This window comes from Rhodofomes roseus (genome assembly GCF_022264815.1).
Source record: "Rhodofomes roseus strain CIRM-BRFM 1785 chromosome Unknown C8Q71scaffold_4, whole genome shotgun sequence".
In the NCBI taxonomy this organism is placed as follows: domain Eukaryota; kingdom Fungi; phylum Basidiomycota; class Agaricomycetes; order Polyporales; family Fomitopsidaceae; genus Rhodofomes; species Rhodofomes roseus.
Window position 1 is genome coordinate 701,446 of NW_025952960.1, and position 17,913 is coordinate 719,358.

A 17,913-nucleotide genomic window follows, 5' to 3' on the forward strand; every position below is an offset into this window, starting at 1 on the left:
CAAGTGTCTACTGGTGGATTGAGCTATGGCATCGACCCGACTTCCAGACGTTCTGTACGGCCTATTCAATCCAGTTAGGGCTTCAGCATAGATCGATTGAATGTTCGGTGATGACTTCAGCTCCTCCTCCCTGCACCACAACTTCGTTAGCTCATGACCCCCTCATCGGCATGATCAACGGTCCCCGACTTCAACATCGCGGCCACCTCCATGGTGAATCGATGAGACGATGGTTCTCCTGCCATCCCGCTGGGGATGATGTACTTTTCCGTCGCGCGTGTATGTATTCGTCTTCGTTGGAGTCGTAATTTTTGCAAATGACAGGGTGAAACGCGCGCTCGAGCCCGCACTCAGGCCCAGGGCTGTGGCCGAGGGTCTTATTTAGTACACTTCCCGGCGGACCGGAGTCACTCCGAGTCGTAGTGTCCGGAGGCACGTCCGTGCGACGTGCACGTTAGAAGAAGAGAGATGTTTCACGTCGGACGGTTCATACGGGCAGCCGCAGGCCTTCGAGAACATGGTAATGATACATATGTAATACTTGACCAACTGAACGGAATTGCAGAGGTACCGCAACTCTGCAGGCCAAAGCTAGTCTACGCAGACCCGGGCACAAGTAGTAGCCGGCGACCCGATTTCAGAGCATTGGTTGCCGTATGGCATGTCGACCTCAGTCAGCATTCCGTACGGACAAGGATCCCGCAGGGATTTGATATCAACGTTCATGCAGTTCCGCAGTGAATGGGGATGGACACGCAAGACTCGGTCCTGGTAGAGGCCTCGGTCGCACCATCGGGGTAAGTACACCGGACGATGATCCGCAGACACATCCGCGCTGGCACTCACTGCAGGAATACTACATGGACTTGCCAAGGAATCTCCGCCGACCAGTTTTTATTTGTCCACAACGTCGAAGAGAACCAGTCGCATTGGTATATTGCACAGTTCTAAGTGATCCTTGTCAGGTCTGTCCGAGTCCAGATTGCCCTGGAAGCAGGTCAGAGTACATCTCAGTAAGGGACTCGTCTGAGACGTATGGAACACGCGGTAAAAGGAGAATAGTGTCCTATCTTCCACGAGTGTCTATTGTCAGAATCTGTTGCAGTGTGGGAACGCGAGCGTACCACGGCGTTCTATGTGGTACACAGAAGTAGCCTGAGAGAAGCCAGGTTCATGATCTGCACGTGGCGGCCTAGTCAGACTGCCACACGGTCTGGGCTTCTTACTGTTGCTCGGAAACATTGGCACAACATGCATGGTAAGCGTGTCCATTGACCAGTGGCCGCGGATTTTGGTGTGCTCTTTCAAATATTGGATGAGTATGGAAGCTGTGCTACAGTACGCGGAGTGGCAGCCTGACAAGCGCACCTTTTGGGGCGTGACGCCGAGAAAGACGAGAAGCAACTTGAATGTAGTTCACCGCGTTCCTGTGGTAATTTGTAGTGATAGGAGAGATTATGGCTGCGTATAGGCATTCATAGGATAACCGAGAGAAGTGGTCCCTGACCCTGTGTAGACGTACCAGCGCAATGGATGACGCCCATCATGACTATGAATCGGAAGTCATCGCCTCAGGCTGATGGATAACAACTGTCTTATTAGTGAAGTAGATTCCACCGAAGATATAATGGGAGTTCGTAATGACTGGGTCGGCGCCATGTTGAACTGCAATTACAGCCCGCGTTGTTAGACCTTTGTTCTGGTTCAAGCCAGCTAGGTTCAGCACGCAGCCTGGAGGGAGTGCAGCGTTGAAAGGCTGATGTCAAGGCGATTACTTGTTCGGTGTGTACGTGTTCGTCCGAGAGGCCTGGATAGATGAGCGAGCTACGGTAGCCAGAAGGTCGACTGTCAGGATGAGCTCACCGTGAGTGTAGATTACATCTCTAGAATAGAGTTGGGGGTAGGACAGAGTTGGAGGAAGGTGGCATACCCTACTATGCAACACGGGAACTCGTGCTTACGTGCTGAGGAGCGCAAATCGCATCCCATCGTGCGATGCTGGACGGGTGTCATGCAGCACCGGATGAGGGCTAGGAAGAGGAAACGACCTGGATAGATACATCCGCTCAGGGGCGTACCTACCGTTACGGATCACATAATACCGACTACAACGGACCACACGCCCGATAGCCTGCGGTGATGGCGGCTATATCCCAGGAGGATGGTCTCTAATCTGTCGGCAGGGACCGTTTCGCTGGTATAGAACTTGGTCGATCTAGAACAGTCATATTCTCTTCTCGGCGACGCAGATGGGCCCACCACATCGTTGCTGCACTCCGATGGCGTTAGCACCGCCATAGAGTACTTCTACGGGCTTCTCGCAGGCAAAGCCTATCCAACGCACCTCCTGAATTGAACACCGGGAAAGCCGGGTGTTTGTCTTTGGCGGCCGCGCACCCGACAGCTTCGATGAGTATCGCAAACAAACTCTTTCGCCTGCGTTTGACGTCGGAAGTAGCTATCACGATGACATAGGTTATTTGCTGGTTAGACGCCGCTTGAAGTGTTCCAGCGAATCAGGGCACGAAGCTAAGCTCTGTAAACCTTCGTAGTGTCAGTTATACGCCGGGGCGGAGTTGACAATCAAAACACATTCACACGGAAGACACATGACAGGAAACTGACATGAGCAGCATCGATGTTGAACATACCTGTGACCGGGGTGGCCGAGTCGCAGATCTAGTATTAGTCTTGCATTGTTGGGCAGCAATACGCGTGCGTTTGCTCAGTCCTGTCGTACGGAACATTGTGAGGACGCCGTTTCTTCCCAAACAAAATCGAGCGTACGGTTCGTGTACAACAGACTCCGGAAGTCAGGAGCCTCCTCGAGCGCCCGTCACACATGCTTTCGATTTGATACTGGCCAAGGCACAGGTGTGCGAGTGCTTGCGTTAGAATCTAGGAACCCCTCGGGGTTAGCTTGCCATAACATCCGCACATTGTGAGAAGGTAGCAGCAGGGGCACGAAGCTGCTAGAGATCGACGAGCTCTTCTGTACCGAGTCGGAGAACTCGCGAACTGTAGCTGATCAGCAAAGGCGCTCTGTCCGTGTGCTTCGAATGGAGGAGCGGCGGAGGTGACTTACTTCTGACTCAAAGCGCTGTCGAGCAAGCGCAGTACGCCGCCGATCCGTCCTGAGACTCACTCGGATTATCTCATAGCCGCCCTGCTGAGGGCCTATTTCTGAGCCAGATGAGTCAGATGTGGGAAATAATATAGTACGAACCGGAGCCGATGTTCTGTGGTGTCCTACGAGTACTAGAATCCGCGGATGATGTTGCTCCATATGGTGATCTTGTTTGACAAGGCGCAAGCAGAGAGCGAAATGTACGAGATGTCAGACAAAGAGAGGGTAAGTTGATGGATGGCTGCAGATAGGACATCTTCGTGAGGTTGTTTTGTGCTACCGAACGCCACGGATATGCAGACGTGACCAGACTATTGTATTCGCACTTCTAGTGAGAGTCTTTTTAATGGGAACTAGTCCATCACGACAAGTAAACATAAGCTCACCGGTGCCCCCGCCATTTCTGAGCTTGATTGGTGTCCACATGCGCTCTTATCGACGTGCCGGCCGACTCGGGGGAAGTGACTAGGCGGGCCTCAGTATCTAAGCTCAATAGAACATGACAAGCAAACATAGGCTCGTATTCCCGAATATAAACCTAGATGAGGACGTTGTGAGAGACATGCAAGCGGATGAGACTGCTGAATGGCGTACATGCCGCAGAAGGAAGCTACCAGCTATAGTAGCTGCCCGCGGCTGGAAGGCGACATTCAGCGGAGTCCAAACGAGACAAACTCACGGCGAGTAGGTACCCCGGACTCACCTGCTATGTATCGTAACAGGAGGCAGTGCTTCGAGGAAATGTTCTCCGGGTGAATCTGTCACAACGGTGGTTCCTGAGGTGTAACGCGTAGACACCTCCTCCCGGGGGTCTGACCGAGGACGACTACCGTTCCTCTGGAACCTACCTCTTCCCTCAGCTCCGAGCGAGAGCCTCGGAACCGAAGTGTCGCTGGTAGCCGGTCTTACCGGTGTCGTTGAACTTCATGATCGGCATACACAGTCATCGGTGCTATGTAAGCACCTGTAATCCTGCCTTTCGCTGGATCGCTGATGGTATACTTCCGTCGCGGCGGCATCGGCATCGAGTTGGTTCAGAAAGTCTGCTAGCATTTGGAGAGCACAGAGGTACGACGTGGACTCGACCTTGAAAGGGAGCCTCGCACCGCCGTGGGGAACTGCGGGACGAGGTGAGCGGACGCGATTGGCTGAGGCTTGATGCATATGAGCCGGAATGTGCGCGTTGCCGCGACCTACCCAGCGCAAGCAAAATACAAATTGGCCCGGGCCGATCCACGACCTTGAGCAACATCAATGACTTGTGACATATACAATACGGACGTGCGTTTCTACACACGAGAGGTACACTTTGCGCACGTACGTCAGTGCGTGTGCATCGAGGGTGGGCGAGGCCAGGCTCGCCATATTCAATCCTAGACAGGACGAGCGCTGTTAAGCGTTATGCCCGCTTGTGATTGGACAAGGAAACCCTTGGAGCATCCAGCGTCACTCCCGCCAGACTCCCGCCGCAAATGAAAAGAATTGAACCGTAAACCTGAAAATGTGACAGTGATTGAGACGATTACCGCAAGAACAGTGTATATCACAGCCTGGTGCGCGCTGACTTCAATCTGCTGGAGCCTGAAGAATCAGCACTCAGCGAGCCAAGATGTAAAAAGGTGATGGGCTTAGCTTTGGATGCATTGAACTGTAGCGTACCGTGAACATGACTCGAGCGATTGAGCAGTGCAAGCGTTGTGGCGAACAACTTCACCGAGTGACTGTCCGGTGGCGTTGCGGAGTACATAACCACGTGGCTTCGGGATCGACGATCGCACTCGGCCTCTCGGCCAAAATTGCGGCAAGCCGAAGTGCATTCAAGATTCAAGGCTGCAGCCACCTCCGTGCCAGGTTCGACGCGGTGTTCGTGCTCTCACTTTCCAGTCACAAAAAGAGAACAACAGAGGCCCAGGAGGGCTAGGAAAGTCTGAGGTATGTCCGAACGCGTTGAGAAGCTGGTCAAACGTTAAATTGTCACTCTGGTAGATCTGCACACGTCGCACCACTGCACTCACATAGCGCTACATCTTTTCCAAATTGCTGGCATGGCCCGGGTTCACAACGATCAGCGTCCAGGCTCAAAGACAGCCAAGGGAAAAACTGGGGCTACCTCGAAGGGCGCAGTTGGGAAGGACAGACGGCCGAAGGAGGCGAAGGGCAAAGGGAAGGCGAAGGAGGACACTGGGATTGAGCTCATAACTGGAAACCAAGCGGAGGATGTATGTAATCCTTTCGAATCTGCACGTTACAAAGGCAATCTAATCTTTGTGGTGCTCCATCGCTGTAGCCCGCTCTCCTGAAAGATGTCTCATCATTCCTCTCGGGATTGAAGTCAGCCAACGGCGCGGGCGCTGCAGAAGCGTCATCCACGAAGAAGTCCCAGCCGAGGGACAAAGCAAAGAAAGGTACACGACAGCAAAAGGATACAACGGTGCGCGTGGAAACCAAGACCTCGCAACAGAAGAAGCGGAAGGGCAAACCCGATGTTCCCTCGGTATCACAAACTGAAGAAACCAAACCCGCACCGTCTATTCCCGTACCCAACGCAACACCATCGTCCAAGCGAGGCAAGTTCACTGTTGACCCCAGCTCGCAATGGTACACGTCCGTGCCCGCTATTCCTCCCAGTGATCCCGTGCCCCAACCGACGGCTCAGCAGCTCGCCTCGCTCAGCGAGCGAGCACATAAACTGCTACAGGCTGATGCCGAGCTCTATGCGTCAACGTCGCTGTCCAGCGGAGACGCCAGCTTCATGCAAACGATCCTGAAGAGCGGAACGCTGAGCGACAGGCTGAGTGCTCTGACGCTGATGGTGCAGGGAAGTCCCGTGCACAACCTGAAGGCTTTGGAGGGCCTAAAGAACATGATGGAGCGCGGGAAGGGCAAGGGACGCGATGAAGGCCTGAAGGCGGTGCGGTGTGTTGTTGATTGGTGGGTTGGCGGAGGTGGGCCGGGGCGGAAACTCAAGTATGTTCTGTCCTCTCGTCCTAGGACCAATGTTCACCGAGATTTTCAATTGTTCTCGCGCTCAGGTACCTCCGCGACCAACCGCTCTTGCACCCGTCTGTCACAGACGCGCACCTCGTTCTCTGGCACTTCGAAGACTGGCTCAAGAAGTACTTCTTCTCCGTGCTCCAAGTCCTCGAGACGTACTCGCTCGACACGCTCGCCTACGTCCGCACGCAGTCGCTCGCGTTCATCACCGCGCTCCTGAAGGATCAGCCTGAGCAGGAACAGAACCTCCTCCGTCTCCTCGTTAACAAGCTCGGCGACACGGAGAAGTCGATCTGCTCCCGCGCGAGCTACCACCTCCTGCAGGTGCTCCAGGCGCATCCCAGCATGAAGGCTGTAATCGTGCGCGAGGTGAAGGCGCTGGTCTTCAGGCCGCTCGCATCCTCGGCTGCTGCTGCGTCTGCGTCCGTGGCAGCGCACGAGGAGAAGAAGCACTCGCATGTACGGTTCGACGATGACGCGGACTCGGAGCCCAAGGCTGGTAAATCTGCATCAGGGAAGGGCAAGGAGAGTGCGAAGGAGCGGTTGGAGCGCTGGAACTCGCACGCGTGGTACTACGCGTCCGTGACCCTCAACCAAATCGTGCTCACGCCGACTGAGGCGGACAAGGCAGTTGCGAGGACGTTGCTTGGCATGTACTTTGAGATGTTTGAGGAGATCTTGGGTGCGAGCCGAGGGAAAGGTAAGGAGAAGGAAGCTGTGGACGAGGACGCCCAGAGTGACAAGGGTGGCAAGGGCAAGTCGGGTCAGAAGGCAGACAAGGGGAAGGGAAAGGAAAAGGAGGTGCGCGGCGCTGCAGGCTTTGCGGAGGTGGAGGACGCGACGTCGAGGCTCCTCAGTGCCGTGTTGACAGGCGTCAATCGCGCGCTGCCTTTCGCGAAAGTGGACGTCGCGGGCGACGATGTGTATGCATTCTCTTCCATTCACGTAGTGCACAACTGACATCACCATTGACTGGATCACAGGTTCCAAAAGCATATCGACACGCTTTTCCTCATCACGCATACCTCGACGTTCAATATCTCCCTTCAAGCGCTGCTGCTCATCTTCCAGATCGCAGTTTCCCTTGCCTCCCATCCCTCGACATCGACTGCCTCCGCCTTGGCCACCACGCTGCAAGATCGCTTTTACCGCACGCTCTACGCGTCGCTTATCGACTCGCGCCTCGGCGAGTCCAACAAGCAGGCGATGTATCTCAATCTGCTCTTCAAATCACTCAAGGCGGACAAGAATGTGGAGCGGGTGAAGGCGTTCGTGCGCAGGTTCGTGCAGATGCTGGCTGCTGGCATCGGCGGCAGTGGTGGGGCGGAGTTCGTTGCGGGAGGGCTGTACCTGCTCGGCGAGCTCTTCCATACGACTCCTGAGCTGAGGGAGCTAGTGGGTGAGACGAAGGGGAAGAGGAGGGCGCCTGCTGAGGCGGAGAGCCAGTACGACCCGAGGAAACGGGACCCGCAGTTCGCGAATGCTAGTGCGTCACCGATGTATGAACTGGTGAGTGCTCCATCTACCATCCACGGCGCAGGTATGTTGATTACAACGACTTGTAGCTTCCTCTACTACATCATTACCACCCGACCATCTCCCTTCATGCTCGACAACTGCTTCATAGCACGCCATTGACTGCTGCTCCTGATCTGGCCCTCAATACTCTGAGCCACTTCTTGGATCGGTTCGTGTACAAGAACCCGAAGAAGCCACGGACCAAAGGCTCAAGTGCCATGCAGCCTGCGGCGAGCGCTGCTGACGGGACGGGTGTGAAGATGACGAAGGGTGAGGTCGCAGACGAAGGCGGTATGGTGAACGAAGATAGCTGGTGGCGGAGAAAGGTTGAGGACATCCCAGTCGATCAGGTATGCGCGGTTTCCGTTTTGCAAAGTGTCTAACTGATGCAATTGTGCCACTAGGTATTCTTCCACCAGTATTTCACCCAGAAGAAACAAAGAGAAGACAAGAAGGCAGTGAAAGTGTCCAAGCGAAAGACGCGCGGGGACGCGTCTGACACGGACGCCGAAGGCGAGGACGAGGACGAGCAGGATATTGCATCCGATCCCGAGGAGTCGCCGGCCGGTAGCGAGGACGAACATGAGGAGGACAGCGATAAGGGAGAGGCCGAGATTTGGAAGGTGCGTGTTTATACGGGCAGATATGTTTACGGCTTAGTACGCATGCACACGCTAACGCCGCATTTTCGGGGTGCAGGCCATGAAAGCTTCCCTGCCAGCAGAGCTGCAGGACGATGACCTCATGGATGACAGTGAGGATGACGCCGCCGCCGACGACGACGAGATACCATCTGGCTTGGACGACGACGACGAAAGCGCCAGCGACCTTGAAGATCTCGATGGCAACGATGTTGATGCGGTTGGAGACGACGCCAGCGCCTCTTCGGGAGATGACGAGGGGGACCTCGGGGAGCGTGACGAGGATTCTGCTGCCGACGAGGACGCATTCTCGCTTGCAGAGGCATCCGACGCGGAGGACTTGATAACGCTTGACGCCGACATGCCAGTGGGCCTCCTTGAGTATGATGGCTCAGACGCGTCTGATCCGGAGGAGGAAGAGTGGAACGGTATAGACGCGGACCAGTCGGTCAAGAAGCGGAAGCGGGTCGAGGAAGACGGGAAGAAGGGCAGGAAGAAAAAGCTGCGCAGCCTACCAACGTTTGCGAGCTATGAAGACTATGCACGGATGATCGAGGATGGACCGGAGGACAACTTGTAGCCTACTGGTCATGTCCTGACGCCGACGGGGGCATACTACTTCTTTTTGCTCTAGCCACACGTATCGATTCTCGTCACTGAGCGATCCAGAAACCCTGGATAGTCCGTTACTGCATGCAGTTTGCAATTTGCAGCTATGGCAACCCACGGCCAAGACCTCTTTGTTATTTGTGCACTCACTAGCTTGCATCGCTGACATCGGTTGTATCCCAGAACACCTAGAACACCAAGGGAAGCAGCGACTCATGCAGTGCGCATGCAATGCATCTCACCCTAGCTCGTGTTCGCACTATTCCGAGCCGCTCAGCCTAACAGACGCTCGCAGACCACGAAGAGTGTCGAGATGATTACAAGGGATCGTTGCATCACCGGCGTATTGCAGATCGGCTCTCACGTTCAACTGAATGACACAGCCCGTGTCATGGCTATCTCCTTCAGGTATGTATGTTGCGGGCGACTACTCGGACTGGTACGAGGTTGGTACGAGGTCTCTCGGAAGTCGGAGGTCGGTCTCAATAACTTGTTTACGAGAACCCGCCTGAGCAGATGGGCCTACGGGCCTGTGGTGCATGCATCTGTCCGAGTCTCGGGGTTGTAACACTTGCAACAGAACGATCGCGCGAAGTTCTGGTGAGTGCAAGTTGACCGGAGACGCTGTCGAAGTACGTTACTTTGTATCAGCCTGATGAGGGGCGGCGTGCTTGTGCCTGACTTACCTGGTGTGTGCTGTACCCAAGCTGTGCTATGTCAGCGATGAATATCCCAGCTGATTCGTTCATTGGTTATGCGCAGCAGCCAGGAATGAGAACCCTCTGTGTTCTTTCGTTCGTCGATGGTGGTGTGGACGAGAGGTTACTGCATATGATCCCGCTGTCGTATATAAGCTAACGACCTTTCGGTATCGACGGGTCCGATGTCTAGCCAAAACACCACCTCAATGTGGCCATATATATACCGTATACGTCGGAGATGTGGGTGTTCTCATCGATTTGTCCACAGGACTGAGCGCTGAAAGGCGGAGACAGGTTGCCGGTCTCAGCACTCAACATGTCCATGTCCATCTTCCCGACCGAGCTGTACGAATGTATCATCGACTACGTTGGGCAAGCCGAGGACGCAGTTACACTGCGTGTGTGCGCTCTCGTATCGCAATCGTGGTACCCTCGCGCCAGACTGCACCTTGTCCGGTCGGTGGTCTTATGCACTCGCAAGGAGGTCCTCGGCTTCGCGCAGATGGTCCGCCACGGCCGTGGGCCGATGGGTTTGGTGGATGTTGGGAACATGGTTCACAAGGTGATACTACGTGGAGTGGAGATCAAGGCGGGAGATGAGACAAAGGCGATTGGTGCGGACACTACGGAGAGCGCTTCGCAGACGTCGAGGAGATCCATGTCGTTAGTATGAGCATTGGCAAATCATGAGGATATATTCACATCACATCAAACATAGCTGTCACTTGTTGGATACGTCGTACATCAAAGGACACACGTAAGTACCATGATAGCAATTGTGTTGTGGTACGCCGCCTTCCCGGAAAGGCAGGTGATGTACCTTATACGGCAGATAAAGTGCTGTTCAGTCGCGCATCTCCTTTCCCATTTCCTGAAATAATCTGGGATCAACGCTCTCATATCGATACGTTACTTTGCACAGGTTGTCGCGTGGCCATCAATCGGCATATGGGTCAATCGTGTCGACCAAGATGATGCTTTTCGGTAATCCACCTTGCTGGCTTAACGATATCATTTCCTACCTCTTTCCTGATGCAGGCTACAAACATTCAGTCAGAATCATAATGACGCCGTGGCTGGTTCGTACGTACGATGTCATGAGCTTGGACAAGGCTGACTCCTGATAGATAGCCAAAGTCAGCCCCACGGCGTTGATACCGGTAGTACTCGCAGCCTTATCCCTCTCTGCGTTCCCCTTCTTTCTCCAGACTTACGGCAACAACCCATCTAAACACTCGTCTCACGCACATTATGAAACTTCCTCGTAATTTCTGTCGCACCTCGCGGGAACACCCTCTACCGCTGTCCAATGACACCGATGCAGACCACCCCTCAGGCTCGGACCTGGGACGCAAGACGAGACATGTTCTCAAGACCGCCGTACGTCAGAAGCCGGGAGTCCTTTTCACGGGTTCCAGTGGGACTGCAGATGATGGCCTCAGAGTGCACTCGAAAGGCAGACGTCGCATCCCCATCCCAGCCGTTGTGTTTTCTCTCGTTCACAAGGCGCAGATCGTACGCGTTGATCCTGTTACCGATGGGAAGGGAGGGCAGCCTACACTATCACTGTCCACGACTGCCATCCGCCCGAGGTTCAAGGAGGAATATGAGCCATCTGCCCCGCTTGGCGACGTGAATCTAAGCTCCGCGTCACCGGCCACCTGCGCAAGCACTGTTGGCCACAAGACTGATAGCTCTGGACGCACAGCAGTTGTAGCTCGTAGCACACTGTTCCAGAAAGTCAAGTCGGGTGTTACACACACCTGGCGTCCTCGCCCAGCTATTGCACCTGGTCAGAGCGTGCCCCCTGCCAATATCCCTGATGACTGCTGGCTTGGATGGGATGTCTGCCAGGCCGTCGTCAAAGGCGAATACGTTCCGCGGCCCATTGAGTCGCTGGATGGCCAGAGCGAGCAGGATTCCCGCTTTTCCCGAGTAGTTGTCTCATTTGACGACAGCCTTTCGATCGTGCCGGAGAGTTTGCCCTGGGTCAATCGCGTGGCAGAACCCCTGGGCGCAACGTCGAAGTTGCATACAGCGAAGGAGCAGGACGACGTCGCCAGCGGAGTAGATACGAACAATATTTCCGGGCTCGAGTTGGCCGAGCCTGCTGTACAGATCATCGTCGACGCACCGACAAATGGAGGCCTGAAGGTGCAGAAGAGTCCAAGGAAGCCAGAGGAAGCGAACATGTGAGTATTATGACTTCCGCGTTCGGAGGTGATCTTGAATCATGCAATTCGCAGCACATGCGACCATACGTTGGTGACTCATGGCAATGCCAGTCAGTCAAGGTACGCCCACCCACTATGAGATGAGCCTTCCCTCACCGAATATTACCAGCGCATCCCCCGTGCACTCGTCAATTGAGAAGACCGCCATACACTCTCAGACAATCATAGGACCTTCTGATGACGTCGTTGGCGACCTCTGGAATCTGGTCGACGCCGAAATGGCCGCAGTCCGCGATAGGATGCACGCCCTCGAAAGCTTGATACAGCAGTTCAACAAACACGGTGCACGGGTACCCATTTCCACGCAAGGCAATGCTGTGAAGCTTCGGGATACGCAGACGGGCAAGCAGCACCTTGCGTCGCACATGGAGATCGAACAAGGGTGGAAACAGTACTTGGCCGGCGTAGCTGCGACAGTGGATGCAGAGCTCTTGGGGACATCGAAGAGAGGCGCCTCCCCAGCATCGGGCTTCGTAACAAAGTCGAAGACCTCTTGGGCGTCCGCTCTGTTCAACGGGCAGAATAGCTCGTCCTTTCAGATCCTCGGATCCGGGTATGAAGGCTCCGCAAACGCATCCAAATCGGAGGACGCGTCCTTCTCCACCATTCCCCTCGATGGTTCGAGCATTTCGACGAACGGTGACGACTACCGGCGTGCAAGAAAGGCAACACCGGCTTGTAGTATCCCTTCGTCCCCGGTCAGCGAGGCGTGGTGGTGCAACAACAGCGGATCTAGCGCAAGTGGCGACCTCCCCTCCCCGACGAGCTCCAGTGTCTCGACGAGCTCCAGCGTCTCGACGCCCGGCTCGTTTTTCTCGGATTGCAGCTCGTGTTGGCCCTCGGAGGCATCGTCTGGCGTCTGGCGACGCGGCGTCAAGCGTGTGCGAGAGGAGCCGCGTCGCCATTGGCTGTCGCCTGTCTACAAGCGCGAGCAGCCGCGTCGCCATTGGTTGTCCCCGTTATACAAGCGTGGCAAGCAGCGCGGAACTGCGTGTAGGGAAGCAAAGCCGGCGTGGACAGTAGCATGAAAGGAATGCTGATGGGGAGCCCGCAGTGTTGAAGTGGGAGTGGTGGAGTGGTGAGGTGGGGACGGGGGCACAAGGGAAGCGGGGTGATCAGAGGGAGTCTAGGAGGGATTCGTGCCGGTTTGTTTCTTTGGTGGGTACGAGGCTCCTGAGTTCGTAGAGGTCCGTCGAGTTCGTGGGAGGAGCCGGCTGCAGGGGAGCACAGTACGCAATTTGTTCAGGTGAGCACAACATTTTTTTCCTGCCACAAAGACTCGGGACTCACTCCATAAAGAGCGACAGGCTTGAAAGGGATCATTCTGCGCTGGGTGGGCTATATAAGACTCGGAAGCCTGACCTGCGCTTTGGCCTACGACCGCTCGCCGACGGTGTCACGGAGCACTGGGTACGTTCGTTGCTCGGAGGTGCACGCTTGGCACTCACGACCCCTAGCAGATGTTCAGCCATCATAATTGCCAGCAAGGGAAAGCAGACATCGAGATCGGGGTGCACGATCGATGTCTCAGCTCCGAGGAATTGGTGATGGGTTGTCCCATTGAGTGCGGAAACTTCGTCGCTGGTGGGTACTCCAGTAGTCGCCATGGCAGCGTAGATTAAGCTCACTAGTAAGTAAAGCTTTTCAGCCGTACACAGTCAAGTATATATTTGCTTACCTCGCAATTTGATCTCGGATGTGATGGCTTGTGAATATGTCTATCTCTCTTATGTGGCTCCTTGGTCTCCAACATGGCGTATACCGAGTAACAAACCTGCTGTTCAACCGTCAACGGATACAGCTACGGAAGAGCTCACTAGGGGCGATATGATTGTCAATGCGGGCCGACGGATTGCGTCGTGTCATAGGCTCATAGCGAAGTCTCGAGAAACTGACAGACCAATTGGTATGCGGACAATTCAAGTCATCGTATTTGGAAAATTATCTGTGGGAAATCATGTGTTGGACAATTGGGTATGGCACACTATGAGCACTGAGCAGCGCCGGATGGGACCGCGGGGACGTGGGACTCGATCACCTCAATGCGAGTGCATTGGGGCTAGTCTCGTCTGCCAATAGACTTGATGAAGAAAGGCCAACGGGGGGCCTTGAGCTCTATGCACTGTGGAAGTCGAAGTCAACCCTTCATCACGCGTCCGAAACCATGTAAGAAACCGTATACGCCGTCACGTGGTCACGTTGTCTACGCGCCATCGCGACGCGCCTGGCCGACGACGTAATATTCCGCAGACTTCGACGACCGCGACTTCCTCCTCACTGCAAAGCCATCTCCAGCACTCAGAGTCAGTAACCACCCATGGCCGAGAGAACCACTCTCAAGCACACGCTGGATAGCGATGTCGAGGGAAGCGCTGCTGCTGCAGCGCCTCCTGCTAAGAAGCCGCGCGCGTCGACCAAGAAGAAGGCGGCGGCGGTGCTGGGCAAGTGCGGCATGACGAAGAAGGAGCTGGGAGATGCTATCCAGCGCGGGTTGAGGTAGGCCAAAGTCTGCTGAACACATTGCGCGTGTGGCTGAAGGGAGTAGACTTGAGAAGTATGAGGCACAACGGACGATGGTGGAGACCACCATGGATGCGACGTTCTTCAGCGCGTTCTTTGGCGTCCCAGGGGTAAAGCTTTCGCCTCCGAGTGAGTAACTTGGCTACCATGTATGTAGAATATAATCTGACAGACCATGCAGCGTTTGACGAGACTACGCCTATCGTCGTGGCCGACTTCAGCGGCCGTGTCGGCGGAGAGATATTCGGGGTGAGCAAAGTCAAGTACGTGCCAGCGTTCGGCCTACGTGCGCAAGTAGTCATTGAACTTCTTGTGTTCTTTCCTCTCAGAGGCGGGAATCGATATACCACAAACCACGTCAGACGCCTTGTCGCAATCCTATACCCGGCCGAGGAGAAGTTCGTCATGTTCTTCTCCATCTAGACCAAGGCCCGCTCTTGTCAATGCTTTGTCTTGCTTGTTACGTGTCGTGCTAAGGATCTGTTACCATGCAATCGCTTTTCATGGATTTCGATGTAATCGAGACACGTTCCTCCGAGTGTCTGACATGAGGCTGCGTGTTGACAATGTTGTTCTCCGAGGCTTCTCCACGGTGTCCCGTGTGTTGTACGAATTGAGACTTCCTCCTCAAAGTCCAGCATGCTCAGGCAAGAATGGGACACTCATATTGCACCGACATTAAGTCGCAGGTCGAGGCCGGGAGCAAGGATGAGCCAGCAGGAGGAGCGGTGCCCGGAGGCCCGCTCTGGGCCCGATGCGCCGATGTGGCTGAGATGCCAAACAAGGCGACGGCAGGGGGCGGCAGGGGCTTATGTAAGACACGCGACCAGGGACGCCGGGCACTCCCCACGGTTGAACACGAACCACATCATTCCCCCTACGCCGCAGGCTACCCGGCCTCACGTCCTCCACGCCCGCCTCACGTTGCTTCCGCGCGCCGTTGCCCGCTCTTACGCCATCATCCACGCTAGAATACGCATCCTCACGCTCGTCTCCTGTTCACGGACTTCCAATGTCGCGCATCGACACGGATTTTGCCTTCGGCGGAAAGTACAAGGTCGAAGAGGCGATTGCCAACGGTGGCTGCGGTACGAGTTCCCCGTTGGTTCGCGGTCTGGAATCAGGCTTGCTGACGGGCGTATGCTGTGACGTGTCTGTGTGCAGGCGCTGTCTTCCAGGGCGTGCACACCGTCGCCGGGAAAGAAGTGGCCATCAAGCTCGAGCCCGCCATTGCAAGGTTCAGCCCTCTGCAACAAGAGACCAAGATCTACAAAACGTTGTCTGGTGCACCGGGCGTACCATGGATTATGTGGTCCGGCAGGGCCGGCGACTTCAACGTCATGGTCATCGACCTGCTTGGGCCTTCGCTCGAAGACCTCTTCCGCATGTGCAACCGCCACTTTTCACTCAAAACTGTACTGCTTCTCGCAGACCAATTGGTGAGTGCCTCTGTCCATCGCCTGTGCGCGTCGTTTCGCGGTTGGGTGCGCGGGGCGAATTATGTGGTGTCGCTCCTGGGCCTCCATGGCGCTGCCTCACGGGCGTCCCAGTAGGCGCGGCGCACGCGTGTGGCGTCACACCCTAAAACGGCGCTGACCGCGCGCTTGTAGATATCTCGCATCGAGTACATCCACTCGCGCGATCTCGTCCACCGTGACGTGAAGCCTGGCAACTTCGTCATGGCGAAATCCGAGAAAGACTCGCCGTATCTTGTCAATATCATCGACTTCGGCCTGGCCAAGAAGTATCGCGATCCCCGTACGGGCGCGCATATCCAGTACGCGCAGGAGGATCAGCACGGCGTGGGCACATGTCTGTTCGCGTCAATCAACACTCACCTCGGTGTCGGTGAGTCAACCCAACCTACGTGACAGCGTCAGCGGCTTAGTGTGCTCCTTCAGAATGCTCCCGTAGAGACGACCTCGAGTCCCTCGCGTACATGTTCATCTACTTCATGCGTGGCACGCTGCCGTGGCGGAAGATCAAAGACCCTGACGCGACGACGACGTGGAACCTCATCCGCGACAAGAAGCTCGAGACCGAGGAGTTCCTCAGCGTCGGGCTCCCCGCCGAATTCGACATCTTCCACAAGTACGTGCGCGGGCTCGAGTTCGACGACCTGCCCGACTACGATGGTCTTCGTGCGTTGTTCCGTGGGCTAGCGGAGAAGCACCGGATCGAGTACGATTGGGTATTTGATTGGTCGGTACCGAAGCCGAATGAGCGCAAGCGCAAGAGGAAGTGCCGCTCGTGCCATGCATGCAGCGCGGCAGCTGAAACAGCGAAAGCGGCCGCAGCATTGCGGCGAGCCTCATAGTGAGGATACGCCGGTGGTCGGTATACCATGCACAGGTGTGAGTAGGGCTTGTCTACAAGAGTTTCGGCAGTCTGACTGACCTTTTGGGTTTTCAGCAGGCCAGTACGCCATGCAAAATCTTGATCGTCAGGTGCTCGCGCGATATGCTATGTAGTCCGAGATTCGACGCATATGCGTACGCGGTGCACGAATGACACTGTAAATGAACATGTCCGGTGCCCTCCGACGCGCCCCACTCGCCTTCGGACATCTCAGGGCTCGCGCGGAGTGCGCGCCGGGTATTCTTGGAGATCCTCGTGGCTGGCAGGCCCCTGCTATATATGTATTTTTATTCGGTGAGCGTGTCGGTGTTCGGGTGTGCTGGATTGGGTCTTGACGTTGTTATGCCTGCAGCCTGCCGCCGCTGACGCCATGGATCAGCCCTTGCGACAGGGTCTCGTATGTATGTGGACTCCGGGTCCCGGCTCCCGACGCCTGTCTCCTGCGACCGGCGTTATCTTCATTGCAACCATAGGACGCGCTCTCGCTTCTGCGTCCTCTCGATATTAGCTTGTATGTATGCTCTTAGGCCCACCTCCATCGTTGTACTCCATTATCCATCCCCAACCACCAGGCAGTTTAGGTTCACTATGAGTTATCACTATGGACTGTAGGTTATATGTTATTTATGCGGACTACTAGGAGGCATCGCTTTACTGGCTCTGCGTGCTCTGGCCAATGAAAACCCATATGACATAGGACAACCCTAATTGTGTGCGTTTGCGTGTCTCTTTTGTGACTGGAATGGCTGCGCGTTTCAGTTATGGCGGTGGCGGCGACGCGCCCGCCACAGATCGATCGGCTCGCAGCCGTCTCCGCTGAGAATGGCCACTGCTTGACTTCGACCAGCATGTGTATCGCCCGCGACGCCCCCAATTCAGCTTTCTGACACAGACGCGAGTGCCGACTGTGTGAGTCATCGAGGAACGTCTCCGTGCCAGCGTATGATTGGCACATCACAATAAATTTGCGCGGACCCGCGAAATATTTGATTGTTTACCTCTCACCGCCGCCCCCTCAGGCGGTTTGAAGCCGGTTGCGCGCCCTCGGGTCCTGCAGGCGAGTACTCCGCGTCAATGTCTATTTGCGAAGTTCCCACTGACTCCGGATTTCCGTCTCGCAGTGACAGTTCGGTGGCCTTCCGGTGGTCGTTCCTGCGAATCCCGCGTAGGGCCGTGTAACGCTACTTCACGGTGATTGAGGACCTTCTGTG

At 55.5% G+C, this 17,913-nt stretch overlaps 6 protein-coding genes across 6 annotated transcripts; 5 read left to right on the top strand and 1 right to left on the bottom strand.

The window, feature by feature from the left end:
- Positions 1 to 961: 961 nt before the first annotated feature.
- Positions 962 to 4,291, bottom strand: C8Q71DRAFT_721234 (uncharacterized protein; the record flags this gene model as incomplete). Its single annotated transcript, XM_047921428.1, has 17 exons — positions 962 to 987; positions 1,125 to 1,301; positions 1,369 to 1,461; positions 1,523 to 1,549; positions 1,864 to 1,883; positions 1,962 to 2,078; positions 2,117 to 2,215; positions 2,345 to 2,436; positions 2,652 to 2,763; positions 2,907 to 2,992; positions 3,086 to 3,183; positions 3,227 to 3,294; positions 3,514 to 3,665; positions 3,722 to 3,753; positions 3,807 to 3,830; positions 3,976 to 4,049; positions 4,092 to 4,291. 17 exons carry the CDS (start codon positions 4,289 to 4,291, stop codon positions 962 to 964), a joined length of 1,497 nt encoding a protein of 498 aa, XP_047782214.1.
- A 647-nt stretch (positions 4,292 to 4,938) lies between these two features.
- On the top strand, positions 4,939 to 9,062 carry C8Q71DRAFT_422099 (CBF-domain-containing protein). Its single transcript, XM_047918453.1, has 8 exons — positions 4,939 to 5,059; positions 5,114 to 5,346; positions 5,415 to 6,094; positions 6,160 to 7,044; positions 7,105 to 7,630; positions 7,687 to 7,989; positions 8,044 to 8,262; positions 8,339 to 9,062. Exons 2-8 carry the CDS (start codon positions 5,173 to 5,175, stop codon positions 8,858 to 8,860), a joined length of 3,309 nt encoding a protein of 1,102 aa, XP_047782215.1. The 5' UTR covers positions 4,939 to 5,059; positions 5,114 to 5,172; the 3' UTR covers positions 8,861 to 9,062.
- Positions 9,063 to 9,499: 437 nt separating this feature from the next.
- Positions 9,500 to 10,298, top strand: C8Q71DRAFT_741067 (uncharacterized protein). Its single transcript, XM_047922797.1, has 4 exons — positions 9,500 to 9,521; positions 9,659 to 9,710; positions 9,781 to 9,830; positions 9,885 to 10,298. Coding segments are annotated over exons 3-4 (381 nt in total). The 5' UTR covers positions 9,500 to 9,521; positions 9,659 to 9,710; positions 9,781 to 9,828; the 3' UTR covers positions 10,264 to 10,298.
- A 1,347-nt stretch (positions 10,299 to 11,645) lies between these two features.
- On the top strand, positions 11,646 to 12,959 carry C8Q71DRAFT_422183 (uncharacterized protein). Its single transcript, XM_047918454.1, has one exon. It carries the CDS (start codon positions 11,863 to 11,865, stop codon positions 12,850 to 12,852), a length of 990 nt encoding a protein of 329 aa, XP_047782217.1. The 5' UTR covers positions 11,646 to 11,862; the 3' UTR covers positions 12,853 to 12,959.
- A 1,003-nt stretch (positions 12,960 to 13,962) lies between these two features.
- On the top strand, positions 13,963 to 14,968 carry C8Q71DRAFT_820704 (uncharacterized protein). The gene is made up of 4 exons (XM_047926184.1): positions 13,963 to 14,320; positions 14,370 to 14,473; positions 14,526 to 14,607; positions 14,674 to 14,968. The coding sequence occupies exons 1-4, from the start codon at positions 14,142 to 14,144 to the stop codon at positions 14,765 to 14,767; spliced, it is 459 nt and encodes a 152-aa protein (XP_047782218.1). The 5' UTR covers positions 13,963 to 14,141; the 3' UTR covers positions 14,768 to 14,968.
- A 231-nt stretch (positions 14,969 to 15,199) lies between these two features.
- Positions 15,200 to 16,911, top strand: C8Q71DRAFT_422216 (kinase-like domain-containing protein). The gene is made up of 5 exons (XM_047918455.1): positions 15,200 to 15,432; positions 15,509 to 15,783; positions 15,955 to 16,192; positions 16,246 to 16,696; positions 16,757 to 16,911. The coding sequence occupies exons 1-4, from the start codon at positions 15,357 to 15,359 to the stop codon at positions 16,659 to 16,661; spliced, it is 1,005 nt and encodes a 334-aa protein (XP_047782219.1). The 5' UTR covers positions 15,200 to 15,356; the 3' UTR covers positions 16,662 to 16,696; positions 16,757 to 16,911.
- The last annotated feature ends 1,002 nt before the right edge of the window (positions 16,912 to 17,913 follow it).

Coding starts and splice junctions, on each gene's coding strand:
- C8Q71DRAFT_422183 (XM_047918454.1), top strand. CDS start 11,863: ATGGCAATGCCAGTCAGTCAAGGTACGCCCACCCACTATGAGATGAGC.
- C8Q71DRAFT_820704 (XM_047926184.1), top strand. CDS start 14,142: ATGGCCGAGAGAACCACTCTCAAGCACACGCTGGATAGCGATGTCGAG. Junction 14,474..14,525: donor GGTAAAGCTTTCGCCTCCGA/GTGAGTAACTTG, acceptor CAGACCATGCAG/CGTTTGACGAGACTACGCCT. Junction 14,608..14,673: donor TTCGGGGTGAGCAAAGTCAA/GTACGTGCCAGC, acceptor CTTTCCTCTCAG/AGGCGGGAATCGATATACCA.
- C8Q71DRAFT_422099 (XM_047918453.1), top strand. CDS start 5,173: ATGGCCCGGGTTCACAACGATCAGCGTCCAGGCTCAAAGACAGCCAAG. Junction 5,347..5,414: donor CTGGAAACCAAGCGGAGGAT/GTATGTAATCCT, acceptor CCATCGCTGTAG/CCCGCTCTCCTGAAAGATGT. Junction 7,990..8,043: donor AGGACATCCCAGTCGATCAG/GTATGCGCGGTT, acceptor TTGTGCCACTAG/GTATTCTTCCACCAGTATTT.
- C8Q71DRAFT_422216 (XM_047918455.1), top strand. CDS start 15,357: ATGTCGCGCATCGACACGGATTTTGCCTTCGGCGGAAAGTACAAGGTC. Junction 15,784..15,954: donor TGCTTCTCGCAGACCAATTG/GTGAGTGCCTCT, acceptor GCGCGCTTGTAG/ATATCTCGCATCGAGTACAT. Junction 16,193..16,245: donor CAACACTCACCTCGGTGTCG/GTGAGTCAACCC, acceptor GTGCTCCTTCAG/AATGCTCCCGTAGAGACGAC.